The 14047-nt window shown below is 47.7% G+C and overlaps 1 protein-coding gene across 1 annotated transcript in view; it reads left to right on the forward strand.

Annotated features, from left to right (window-relative positions):
• Window positions 1–9815, forward strand: part of LOC110526303 (malonate--CoA ligase ACSF3, mitochondrial-like) — a 35075-nt gene extending 25260 nt beyond the window's left edge. Inside the window, 2 exon segments of the mRNA XM_021607139.2 lie at window positions 8341–8475; window positions 8703–9815. Of these exon segments, the coding sequence (XP_021462814.2) occupies window positions 8341–8475; window positions 8703–8851 (284 nt within the window). The 3' untranslated portion in view covers window positions 8852–9815.
• The last annotated feature ends 4232 nt before the right edge of the window (window positions 9816–14047 follow it).

A 14047-nucleotide genomic window follows, 5' to 3' on the forward strand; every position in this document is an offset into this window, starting at 1 on the left:
AGGGTGAAAAGGTGTGAGATTCAAGACGAGTACTACTTACACTCTCCCTCACTTCCACCGACTTCCTCTCACGCTCATACCCTTTTCACCCTCACACCTACTCCCCCTCTTACACTCTCCCCCTCTCCGCCAGCTCGCTGCTCCATCTAACACCCCTCCCTCCCTCCCTCCCTCCCTCCCTCCCTCCCTCCCTCCCTCCCTCCCTTTCTTTACCCTCACCTGAACTAGCTGTCTGTCTCTCACCATCTCTTAAACCTCTCATCCTCCCATTGGATTTGACCCTGTGTGCTCACCCTTTACCACACACACGGACTCCCTCAGGCAGAGGGGGGGTGGGGGAGAGGAAGAAAGCGAGGGAGAGAGGGAGGAAGAGAAAAGAACAGGGAGAGCCAAGAGGTCAACATGGTTTCTGTTTGCCTGGCGGTCTCTTTAATTGGGTAAGTGTGGCCCTGCTGCAGCCTGACTGGCACCTCTATGGATAAGCTGTCACCCTGTTGAGCGCTCACTTTGCGCCCATCTCCACACCACGTTTGTTCCCATTGATTTTCCTCACTTCTCTTTGTGTCAACTCACTCACTCGGCCTCTCTCCTCTCCTCCAATCTGCCCTGCTTTCAAATGTACTCCTCAGTAGCTCCCTTTCAGCTGTCTGTGTCTGCTAGATTACCTACCAAGGAGAGGGACAGTGTGTGTCAGTCTCGTTAACTGGCCAGGGACTCCAGGCCACCTTTTGAGCAGATCATTCACACTGGTTTAGAGTTACTGACTGTTTGACTGGGGTCTACCATGCCAATGGCCTCCCAAGTATACAGCACTAATGATGAGCCAGTCTCTGGACGTGGTAACTGAAACCTTGCCTCCGTTAGTCTCATCCCTCTATCAGGATCTTAACATCTTTTCAACCTGGTGACACACAAGCACGCAGACGGTGTGAGGAACCCTGCCAAGGCCTAACGCCATCATGAATTTATAACCAATGTTGTGGATGGATCGTTATCTTCGACTCTCTCCGTGAGATATTGACTGTTGTGGTCAGATTTCGTCTGCCTCTGGTGTTTGTGTGCAGGCTGCCTGCCTGTGTGGTTAGGCTCTTACTAATAAGGTTTTTCCATTGTGCCAGTGGAGTCCTTAAGACTGTCCCTCGTAAACAAGACCATTAATTTTATTAGCGGTAGGGCTACAGAGATAGAAATGGAGAGAGGGAGAGGGGGAGACTGGGAGAAGTGGGGTTCAGCTGGTCTCCAGCGCTCTAGCAGGACAGCTAACTCTTTTTCCCCAGGAATGGATTATGCGCTGAAAAACAATAAATAAATAAATATATCAATAAATAAAGATGGCTGGGAGGGAAAGCATTAGCAATTTTCCAAATGCTGCGTGCACATACTTATGAATAATGGATGCGTCCTAAAAGTTGCCAGTGCTCGGGTAAGCACTGTTTGGGGACTGCACATTAGCCTTGCTGTGCTCGTAAATAACAGGCAGGCTTGGATGTGGGTGTGCAGGCCACTGGAGGGAGAGGGGAGAATGTTAACTAGGAGGAGAGGAGAGGAGTGGAGCTCATCCTCCCTCAGCTCATCTCAGGGCAGAGAGGAGAGCAGAACCTCTCACAGAGCCAGGCTCATTACCATTACTTTACCACACGCACACGCACGCACGCACACACACACACACACACACATGCACTACAGTGCATTTGGAAAGTATTCAGACCCCTTCCCTTTTCCCACATTTTGTTACGTTACAGCCTTATTCTAAAATCAATTTTATTCCTCATCAATCTACAAACAATACCCCATAATGACAAAGGGAAAACAGGTTTTTAGAAATGTTTGCAAATTTACTAAGAATAAAAAACATACCTTATTTACATAAGTATTCAGACCCTTTGCTATGAGACTTGATATTGATCTCAGGTGCATCCTGTTTCCATTGATCATCCTTGAGATGTTTCTACAACAGCATGATGGCTGCATCATGCTGTGGGGATGTTTTTCAGCGGCAGGGACTGGGAGACTAGTCAGGATCGAGGTAAAGATGAACAGATCAAAGTACAGAGAGGTCCTTGATGAAAATCTGCTCCAGAGCGCTCAGGACCTCAGACTGGGGCGAAGGTTCACCTTCTAACAGGACAACGACCCTAAGCACACAGCCAAGACAACGCAGGAATGGCTTCGGGACAAGTCTCTGAATGTCCTTGAGTGGCCCAGCCAGAACCCGGACATGAACCCGATCAAACATCTCTGGAGAGACCTGAAAATAGCTGTGCAGCGACGCTCCCCATCCAACCTGACAGAGCTTGAGAGGATCTGCAGAGAAGAATGTGAGAAAGAATGGGTGTGCGAAGCTTGTAGCGTCATACCCAAGAAGTCTCGAGGCTGTAATCGCTGCCAAAGGTGCTTCAACAAAGTACTGATTAAAGGGTCTGAATACTTATGTAAATGTGATATTTCAGTTTTTTTTCATACATTTCCAGAAATGTCTAAAAACCTGTTTTTGCTTTGTCATTATGGGGTATTGTGTGTAGATTGAGGAGGGAAAAACAATTGAATCCATTTTAGAATAAAGCTGTAAGGTAATAAAATGTGGATAAAGTCAATGGGTCTGAATACTTTCCTCATATACTGTATATTTTATTATTTTTTTTATACTTGAAGTTATAGAATCAAAATAATATTGCGATACTCTCATTTATAGATTTTTTTCCACAATCATTAGTCTGTGGTCCGTTGATTGTGTGTGTAGTTTGTTCTATGGCCGTATTTGTCATTCAATCAGCGAATATATTTTTTACATTTGTGTGTGTGTGCTTAGTGCGTGTTAGGTTTTAAAGTTTTGTCAGTCTTGACCTCTCAGCTGAGGTGAAACTAGAGTCTGCAGGACAGACAGACAGTCAGCCAGCAGTGTGCCTTATTTTCCAGGCAGGCAGCCATCACTAGTGATTTAAGCATTCCTTCCCTCTCACCCTCCCCAATGTCACATTTCACCTCCTCCGGTCACAACACAATGCCCCTCCCATGTCATGTTCCCCTCACGACTCTACCATTCACCCTCCCCTTGTTCCATTTCCCCTATGGTAAGGCTATACGTCCATTCTAAAATGTTCCAATCAAGGTGTTGACATGTGGGACTCTGTGTATCCAAATACTCTGGTACAGGTATTGCAATTCAACACATTAAGCACTTGTGTCTGCAGGATATGTGGTAAACCACTAGTTCTACATTGAAATGCTATAAACATTCTGTGTGCCCAAAGAAGAAACAAAGACTCCGGGAGGACAGCCCACATTAGATTTATTGACCTACTCTACTTTTGTCTTGGCATTGATTTTCTCTTTTTTACTGGAAAGACTGATAGATGAATAGTGAATATTTTCTGAGCTGGCTGTCAACTGTGGGCATGCTGTGGCTGATGGCAGATGGAAAGGGATGGAGGGACCGCTTTGTGTTGTTCTGATAGAGGTGGCCATGAGAGGAAAGGATGGAGGTATCGGTAGGATGGAAGGAACAGGCTGTAAGTATACCAGCATTACCGCTACAGTGTAGGCAGTGTGCTGCCATGTTGAGCTCTGCTATGTCTTGGCATACATGGTTTCGGTTTAGATTCTAGGGAGCTTGCTACTGCACCGGCTCTGTGTGTCAAACATGGTGAACAGTTGCATGCAAACTGTAGTCAAGTAGTTAGTTTAAGTACACGCCAGATCTCCCGGGAGAGGTTATCAATCGTAAAAGTTTGTTCGCTATCTCACCAAGACGATAATCAACCGCGAGCAACATAGTCAGTAACATTAACATAAAGCAATTCTCTCCCTTTAATTGCATTGTATTAAACAAATGAGATCACTCATCCGAGTGCGAAGCCGCTTTCTTGTACGATATTAATTACGCAAAAAGGAGCTGTGACAAAAGTTAAGGATGATAAATAACATCAGAGCTGGTGATTTTTGTCAGCGGTTGTCTGTTATTCATCCTCATTAGCTGTTCCATTTAGCCGCCTGAGTTTTAATGTTGGCATTAATATTAATGTCTCCCTGCTTTGTGTTGACTGTTGTTCTTAAAGAGAGATGGCTGTGAACAGAGTAACAGAGTAGCAGACCCCCCCCCCCCCCCCCCATTCATCCAGCTCCGATAAGGCCTTCCCCTCTTGCTGTGATGCTGGATGTTCTCACTGAGAACATGGCTACTGGCTTATCTTCATCACTACACTACTTAGTTGGTTGATGGCGTCTTGTGTGAGGTGAAAATGCTGACTGACTGATACAGGACTGACTTGATGTCTTTCAACTGGCACAGACGTTGTTCCATGTGTCCCTCTCTAACACCTAGAGCAGCGGCGCCTGGAGCTGACAGAAATGTGTGTGTGTGTGACGTTGAGCGTGGCCTTTGTCATTTGTCTCACTCTGCCCTTTCTAGAGCCCCCTCGCACACCAAAAACCTCCTACGGTGTAACCTGACCACTGAGTGTGCCCAGAGCACCCAGAGACAAGTGTGGGTGTATGTTTGTGCCTCTGTGTTTTCTCTGGCTTTGGGCAGTGCTGACTGTCACTTCCCTGCCCTTTTCCTTGTCTCAGACTTGGCCAGGCTTGAGATCATGGTGGCAGGCAGGGGGGAGACAGACACTGGCAAGGTGCTGAGAGGTGGGAGGAGTGGAGACATGCCACTGCAGACCAGGAACTTTCTCTGCACTCCATCTTCTGTTCCGTTCTTTCCTCACGCCACTGTTTTTCATTTCTTCCGTTCCATCCATCGCTTTTTTCCCCCCATGCCTACGAAGGAGATGAAAGCCCAGCGCAATTAGGCTTCTTATCGTTTTAATTAAGAAAGCCACTCGTCCATATCTCCCTCCTCCTCCGCTTGTCCTCCACAACAGTACTGAGACTGGGATGCCAAATCACAAGTATTCTTCAGTGTGTCCTGGTAACACACTTCCAAAAGCCCCCCCTCTCCATTTTTATCGGTTTCTTCTCCAATCACTATTCCCAGTGGTCCCTCATTCCAAACAGGCACTGTTTCTCTCTCCTTATTTTCCCCTTCCTCAAAGACAGAAGGTCACAACAGCCATTGTCAAGTGAGCACCAAGTGTCTCAAAGTCAGCTGAAGTGTGTTTGACTGTACTGTATGTTAGTAATATGTCTGTCTGCTGTGAGCGTAGACCCCTTTCCCCTCAGACATCATTGAGCAGTAAAGAGGGGTGAAGTGAAAAGCTATGCATATATTCCCCTCCAACCCCATGGCATCCCACTCATCTGTAGTCATGTAAAACATGTTCTCATTCTACTTTCTATTTACATGAGAACGGGGCTACACGCCTGTGACTAAATTATTCCTGGCTTTTGGGGTTTTCTTCCTTAAAACCGAAGGGAAGGAAGGGGAAACTGTAAATACACTATTACTGATGTTAACACCCATCCAGTTCCTCTCCTCCCCTCACCCTCCCCTCCTCCCCCGTCGCCCCGGCCTATCAGTGCAGAGCAGTGGTCTGTGAAGAAATTCCCAATATCTAAATTTACACACTGTATCAATCTTGTTTAATAGACTGGAAAGCTTATTGCTCCGGCGCGGAGCCGGGAGAGAGGGCAGCGGTGATAAATTGCGGCGTCCCTGCGACAGCCGCCCGTGATGTATAATGAAATATTTATGATTTATCCCGGCTAATAAACTGAAATGAAGTGCGTGATGTATGGGAACAGATGGGCCTTCTATTGATGCTGTGCTCGGCGGAGGCAGGGAAGGCAGGGGAGAGAGAGAGAGGAGAGGAGGGGAGAGAGAGGGAGGCAATGGGAGAGGAAGAGACACTGTAGAAAGGAGGGGGGAGGGGAGAGAGAGAGTGAGAAAGGGGAGATGGGGATGGAGGAGTCGCAGTACTGAAAGAGGAGCGTGCTGAAAGAGGCAGGATGGATAGAGAGATGAAGAGTTGAGAGGAAAGATGAATGTATTTTGGGAGGTTGAGATGATTAAGTGCGCGAGTGATAGAGAGGAGATGAGAGACTGTAACTAAACTGGTTTTGATTTATGCTCAAGTCTTTATCTAGTATTTCCTTACCTTGATACCATATACGATGGCAAGTGTGTACTATGCATATGATAATGTACACTGATATGATCTGAGTCATAGAAGGTAGAGGTGACTATATCGTCTGGTAAAAGTGAGACTGAATAGAAGGTCATGTCGTAGTTCTCTTCTCCTGATGCTGTATCTCCAATGAAGGCAGTCAGAGAGAGAGACAGAGAGAGAGAGGCTGAGTGACCTTGTGAATGTGTCACCTGCTGCACCTTCCACTTGTCCTCCACCAGTCACCACCCACCAGCCTTGGGCCAGGCCCCGTTCTCCAGCACCTGCTTAACCCCCTCACAAATCCTAATACATCCCCACCACTCTCACACAGCCCAACACATCCCCACACCTCTCAGGCTGCCCAATACATCCCCACACCTCTCACTCTGCCCAACACATCCCCACACCTCTCAGGCTGCCCAATACATCCCCACACCTCTCACGCTGCCCAACACATCCCCACACTTCTCAGGCTGCCCAACACATCCCCACACCTCTCAGGCTGCCCAATACATCCCCACACCTCTCACTCTGCCCAACACATCCCCACACCTCTCACTCTGCCCAACACATCCCCACACCTCTCACTCTGCCCAATACATCCCCACACCTCTCAGGCTGCCCAATACATCCCCACACCTCTCAGGCTGCCCAATACATCCCCACACCTCTCAGGCTGCCCAATACATACCCACACCTCTCACGCTGCCCAATACATCTCCACATCTCTCACGCTGCCCAATACATCCCCACACCTCTCACGCTGCCCAATACATCCCCACACCTCTCACTCTGCCCAATACATCCCCACACCTCTCACGCTGCCCAATACATCCCCACACCTCTCACGCTGCCCAATACATCCCCACACCTCTCACGCTGCCCAATACATCCCCACACCTCTCACGCTGCCCAACACATCCCCACACCTCTCACGCTGCCCAACACATCCCCACCTCTCACACAGCCTTCATTTCCCTCTCCCTGCCTCAGCTGGGGACTCTGTAATGATCCACCAGGACTCTCGCCTTCTTCACACCTCCCCCTCACCCTCTCTACCTCTCTCAGTCCCACACTCATCCACACAATGACCCACTTCCCCTCCTCATCATCCCCCAGCCCCAGCTGAGCCCTCACACTCAATAACCAGCCCCCACCCACCCAACACACACACACACACACACACACATAAACTCTCCCTTCCACACACCACTCCCAAACACACACACACCCATCCAGTACTCCCCCGGGGTAACACCAGTAGGTGTCTAGCATGGCTCTTCTGTCTGAGGTCACAGTATGACAGACAGTCAGTGTTCCTCTCCTCAGCCTCTCTCTGAGCCCTGGCTGGTAGGTGTGGCGTTTCCACTAAGAGAAAGTGTTACCTAGTGATGAGGTGTCAGGTGGCCTGGATGTCAGCCAGCTCCCAGATATAGTCCACGGTTGTTGGTGTTTTTATATATTATATAGGCTGTTGTTCTTACAGTGCCACTGAGACAGCCCAGCACAGTCTTGGCGTTGTGCTGCTAATCAGTGGTGGGCATGGGGGAGGTAATTAAGGGGAACTCCAGCTGAGCTGCTCTCTCTCTCTCTCTCTTCCCTCTCAGCTATTTGCCCAAGAGATAGAGGCAAAGCAGGTTGAATGCATCAGCAGCCTGGGTGTGTGTGTGTTTTCATGCCTGTGTGTAGCGTCCAGGATATTGCCATTCACCTGCTGATTGATGGAGCTCTCAGTCTCAGCTGCTCTGCTGTGGTCTGTGGTCTGTGGACTGTGGACTGTGGACTGTGGACTGTGCTGGCCATGTTTACTGGGGTTCCTCTGAGTCTCTGACGCACTAATCAAGCAGACAATGTCACCGACACACTGAGCAGGCCTGCGTTGTGGTACTGTGAGTCTCAGACACACTGAGCAGGCCTGCGTTGTGGTACTGTGAGTCTCAGACACACTGAGCAGGCCTGCGTTGTGGTACTGTGAGTCTCAGACACACTGAGCAGGCCTGCGTTGTGTTACTGTGAGTCTCAGACACACGGAGCAGGCCTGCGTGGTTATGCCACCCACCCTCTCTCCCTCCTCCACACACAAGCCAAGCCTATATTACACCCAATATGCCAAGTCATATGACAACCCGGTGGGAGTAGGGGTTGAATGATGGAGTGTGTGCGTTTTTTTCAGTACATGGTAGATGTGCATGCCTTTGATAAATGAGGACTGTTAAGCAGTTTTTGTTTAGCGTGGGCTTGTTTTTCTGTGTTTCCCCTATCTATCCCTTGTTTGTATGGTGTCCTGCAGGGGACACAGTGGTCTATACGGATGGAGTGTACTGGATCATGGGCCGCACCTCTGTGGACATCATAAAGAGTGGAGGCTATAGGATCAGTGCTCTGGAGGTGCAGCGACCCCTGCTAGCCCACCCTGATACCACAGGTAAACACCCCCTCCATTGGCTCCTTCATGGTGCTTTTCCACTGCAGGGACTTACACTGGCGCTTGGCCTAAAGACTCAGACATTTGTGTTTCCATGGCTGGCACCATTAAGATTAGCACCATTTTTTAGATTGGTTGGATTTAAACAACATTAATCATTTGACTCGTTGACATATTACAGTAGCTTTCAGGGTGTTGTCCATGTGTGGTGAACCCTGACCTCTCAGATGTGGCTGTGATTGGTGCTCGGGACGCCACCTGGGGACAGAAGGTGACATCGGTGGTGCAGCTGAAGAGGGGGCGGAGCATGACCCTGTCAGAGCTGAAGACCTGGGGCAGTTTACAGGCAAAACAAAGGACATTATTGTCACACTAGTTTTATAGCGCCATGAAGCAGCATTAGTAAAAATATAAATATATATATTAAAACTCCCAATAAATGTAGAGGTATTTATTTGCTTATAAATCGTAGATCTACTGTATATTAGATTTGTTGGTATGTCTGCTAGCTAGCTGTGCTTTGTCATGCTGCTCCATTCCATCAACCATTTGGTGTTCATGGTTCTGTGGTTTTACTATTTGGGAACATGCGAAAACCTTAAATTGTGTGTTTTTGAAAATAGAATTTTGTCCACTGCATTTATTGAATTAGAGGAAGACTTCACTGCTCAGTCCCCCGGGGAGTCATCCAGACTTGTTTATAGTAACTGCTGCTGAAGCCTCAAAATCAATAGCAACCTAACTACTGGAGAGAGAGAGAGAGAGAGGCCACTCTCATTTAACTGAAGGGGCCAAGGGCAGATGTGGACTGATGAAAGGAGCTGAGGAGAGAATAGAGAGAGAGGGAGGATGAAGAAAGGAGGGATGATGATGGAGGTCTGTCAGGCAGGCAAGCCGTTGCTGTTTCGGTCTTGGCTTCTTTTTTGCTCTAAATGTCACTGTGGTTTTATTTTGCCCCCCAACACTGGCAGAAGACACATGTCCCTTTCTGTGGAATGGCTCAGGCCATCTCTCTCCCTCCTTGTGCCCCCCCCCCTCTCTTACTCGCTGTCTGTATTCTTTCTTTCTGTCTCCCTCTGTCTATCTCCCTCCATCTGTCTTTGTCTTTCTCTCTATCACTCTCTGCCCACCCTGTGTGTGTGTGTGTGTGCGTGTGTCTGTTTGTGCTGCGGGCTCCATATGGCGTGGGGGTGTGCCGGCCCTACTGCTGTGCCCTGCTGGTCCTGCATGGTGGATTAGCAGCGCTGCCTGTCTGCCAATGACCCTGTCACCCCCCACCCACAGGTGCTGCCTGCGGACGGGCAAGCACAGGGCCAGCCAGGGTGAAGGAGATGGAGAGGATGAACAGAAAGTGTGTGGAGAAGGGGGGGGGGGGGGGGGGGGGGGAACAAGTGCATGGATGCTCACTCCTCAGTGCCCCGGCTTCAGCTGTCACCCTGTATCTGTGTCAAGCGCTGTGTTCCTCACTAGCTAGTGCAGAAACACACAAACACTAACATACACACACATACATACATACATACATACATACATACATACACACACACAACAGGCAGAGCCTCTGAGAGATGGGTGTGTGAACAAGCCCCATTAGAGAGAGAGAGAGAGAGACACACACACACACACACACACACACACACACACACACACACACACACACACACACACACACAGTTGTCTGACACAGCCATGCAGCCACATGTATAGAGAGAAATGCAGAGAGAGAGAGACAGACCCATCTGCTGCGAGGGACAGAAGTACGCTATGCTACAATATGATTTGTTGATTTACTATTCTCTGTCTATCGCCACAACACAGCCATTAGATAATAAAAAACGCTGCAGGCTTCACGACTCGACATAACAACCAGGCATTCAAAATGGCAGACATTTAATTAGCTCAGCCTTGTGTTTTTGCCTTGACTATTTGTTTTTACTTCATGCTGATTGTATTGTTTTGTATTAACCAAATAGGAAATGTCTTGAAGCAGTCTGGGGGATATTACTGAGGGAGAGAGACGCTCTAGTGCGTATGAAGGACGTTGTCTTATCTCTCAAACTGACTGCAACACCAGGGGCTCAGCCTTTGTTCCACTGTAATTGTTATTGTGTGTACGCTCAAGAAGTGTCTCGTGGCTTTGTGCCTGTGTGTGTGTGCGTGCCTGTGTGTGCGTGCCTGTGTGTGCGTGCCTGTGTGTGCGTGCCTGTGTGTGTGTGCCTGTGTGTGTGTGCGTGCCTTGTGTGTGTGTGCGTGCCTGTGTGTCTGTGCCTGTGTGTGCGTGCCTGTGTGTGCGTGCCTGTGGTGTGCGTGCCTGTGGTGTGCGTGCCTGTGTGTGCGTGCCTGTGTGTGCGTGCCTGTGTGTGTGTGCGTGCCTGTGTGTGTGTGCGTGCCTGTGTGTGTGTGCGTGCCTGTGGTGTGCGTGCCTGTGTGTGCGTGCCTGTGTGTTAAGCAGTAGAAGAGTTAATATGCACATGCCTTTATATGTGTTTCAGTCCTGTGTGTTAATTGTCATGTGTTGTGTTTCAGTCCTGTGTGTTAATTGTCATGTGTTGTGTTTCAGTCCTGTGTGTTAATTGTCATGTGTTGTGTTTCAGTCCTGTGTGTTAATTGTCATGTGTTGTGTTTCAGTCCTGTGTGTTAATTGTCATGTGTGGTGTTTAAGTCCTGTGTGTTAATTGTCATGTGTGGTGTTTCAGTCCTGTGTGTTAATTGTCATGTGTTGTGTTTCAGTCCTATGTGTTAATTGTCATGTGTTGTGTTTGAGAGCACATGTCTCCATACACCATCCCTACAGGCCTGGTCCTTGTGGAGGAGATGCCCTGGATCCAGATGGGGAAGGTCAAGAAGAAGGACCTAGTCAAGCACTTCTTCTCCAGCTAACTAGTAGAGAAGCCTGCACCTCCTTCACGGCCCACTTCCTCCATGACACCTCCCTCCAGAAGGAGCAGAGACCCTCCTCATACTACAGTGAACCATCGAGATGTGCTCCAAGTGACTGACTCACCAGACAATGGTCTGGGGAAGAATGAAGAGACCTCATTGAGGATCCCACTAACTACACCACTGACCCCACTCAGCTCTGAGTTACCGTAGGACTGTTCACTGCTGGGCCTGGAGGCACTGAGCTCAACAGTGCTGTCTTACACGTGATTCAACTGCTGTGGAGATATATTTAGTTTGGCTGCTATGACAGCGAACTGATTTAATACGATAAGGCTGTGGTGCCTTCTTTAAAGACTGAGTGCTGCGATCATTAGCATGACTGGAGATCATGACATGAATAATTATGCCAACACACAAGTACATTAGGAAACCGTGAAAATGATAAGAGCAGCAAGAGATCCTTGACATTATACACAGAAGAAGAAGAGAGGGGAGTACAGTGCATTCTTAAATTGTTCATAATTACCATCCAGATGGATGCCCTTGAATTGGCAATGAAGTTTATTTTAATGTAATAAAATGGGTGATGTATGGAAAGGCCTTTTTTTGGTGTTTGGTTTATTGATTGCAGCCTTGCTTAATATTCAGCTACTGTGTAAGGGGGGACATAGTGTGTGTGTGTGTGTGTGTGCAGCTGTGGGTACACAGGTGTGATGAGAGCCTAGAGGCAGAGAGGAAGGAGTCTAGATAGAGAAGTGTCCCACAGCTGAAAATCCTCCTCCTCCTTTCTTCTCCATCATCCTCCTCTCTTTTCATCTCTCCTCCCACACGGGCTACTGTGAGAGACAGTGACTACATCCTTCGTTGTTTGACACCATCATCATGGGTCAAGAACAGATAACATGAGCATTCCCTCTTAGCAGAATGGCGACATTTCATATACTATACTGAATAAAAATATAAACGCATCATGTAAAGTGTTGGTCCCATGTTTCATGAGCTGAAATAAAATATCTCAGAAGTGTTCCATATGCACAAAAATGTCTCTCAGATTTTGTGCATAAATGTGGTTACATCCCTGTTAGTGAGCATTTCTCTTTTGCCAAGATAATCCATCCATGTGACAGGTGTGGCATATCAAGAAGCTGATTAAACAGCATGATCATTACAAAGGTGCATCTTGTGCTGGGGACAATAAAAGGCCACCCTAAAATGTGCAAGTTTTGAGGACTCGTTAATTTGGCATGCTCACTGCAGGAATGTCCACCAGAGCTGTTGCCAAATAATGTCATGTTCATTTTTCTACCATAAACCGCCTCCAACGTTGTTTTAGAGAATTTGGCAGTACGTCCAACTGGCCGCACAACCGCAGACCACATGTAACCACGCCAGCCCAAGAACTCCACACCCGGCTTCTTCACCTGCGGGATCGTCTGAGACCAGCCACTCGGACAGCTGATGAAACTGGGTTTGCACAACCAAATAATTTCTGCACACTGTCAGAAACCGTCTCAGGGAAGCTCATCTGCGTGCTCTTCATCCTCACCAGGGTCTTGACCTAATTGCAGTTTTGTAAACAACTTCAGCTGGAAAATGCTCACCTACGAGGGCCACAGGCATGCTGGAGAAGTGCTCTTCAGGTATGAATCCCGTTTTCAACTGTACTGGGCACACAGCATGTATGGCAAATCTAGCGATTTGCTGATGTTAATGTTGTGAACAGAGTGCCCCATGGTGGCTGTAGGGTTATGGAATGGACAGGCATAAGCTACGGACAATGAACACATTTTTTTTTTTAAATCTATGGTAATTTGAATGCACAGAGACACCGTGATGAGATCCTGAGGCCCATTGTCGTGCCATTCATCCTCTGCATCACTTCATGTTTCAGCATGATAATGCACAGACCCATGTTACAAGGATCTGTACAAAATACCTGGAAGCTGAAAATGTCCCATTTCTTCCATGGCCTGCATACTCACCAGACATCACCCATTGAGCATGTTTGGGATGCTCTGGATCGACTTGTATGACAGCGTGTTCCAGCTCGCTCCAATATCCAGCAACTTTGCACAGCCATTGAAGAGGAGTGGGGACAACATTCCACAGGCCTGATCAACTCTATGTAAAGGAGATGTGTTGCGCTGCATGAGGCAAATGGTGGTCACACCAGATACTGACTGGTTTTCTGATCCACGCCCCTACTTTTTTTTAAGGTGTCTGACCAACAGATGCATATCTGTATTCCCAGTCATGTGAAATCCATAGATTAGGGCCTAATTCATTTATTTCAATTGACTCATTTCCTTCTATGAACTGTAACTTAACATTTTTGAAATTGTTGCATGTTATATTTTTGTTATGTAACTACATAAAGACTCCATGGGTTCTGAGGAAGACAGACTCAAAAGTACTGCTACCATTGATGTGTTGGCTTGTTAAGGGCAGCCAGAGGCAACATCCTGTTCAATTTGAATATAGAGTTTGTATATCATTTAATATACAATTTGATAGTCTGTACACACCCTTGAAAATAGCAGAGTAAAATTCAGTTGGAGGTGTCGGAGGCAGGGGGAGATCTGTGTAGTTAGCCGATGTATCAGAGCCCCAACGTTGCTTCTCTTTGTGTTAGCATCTTTGGGAGTGATCTTGTATAAATGATGTTACGGTATGGCGCAGCTCCATATCA

The sequence above is a fragment of the Oncorhynchus mykiss genome, chromosome 6, assembly GCF_013265735.2.
Source record: "Oncorhynchus mykiss isolate Arlee chromosome 6, USDA_OmykA_1.1, whole genome shotgun sequence".
Classification (NCBI taxonomy): domain Eukaryota; kingdom Metazoa; phylum Chordata; class Actinopteri; order Salmoniformes; family Salmonidae; genus Oncorhynchus; species Oncorhynchus mykiss.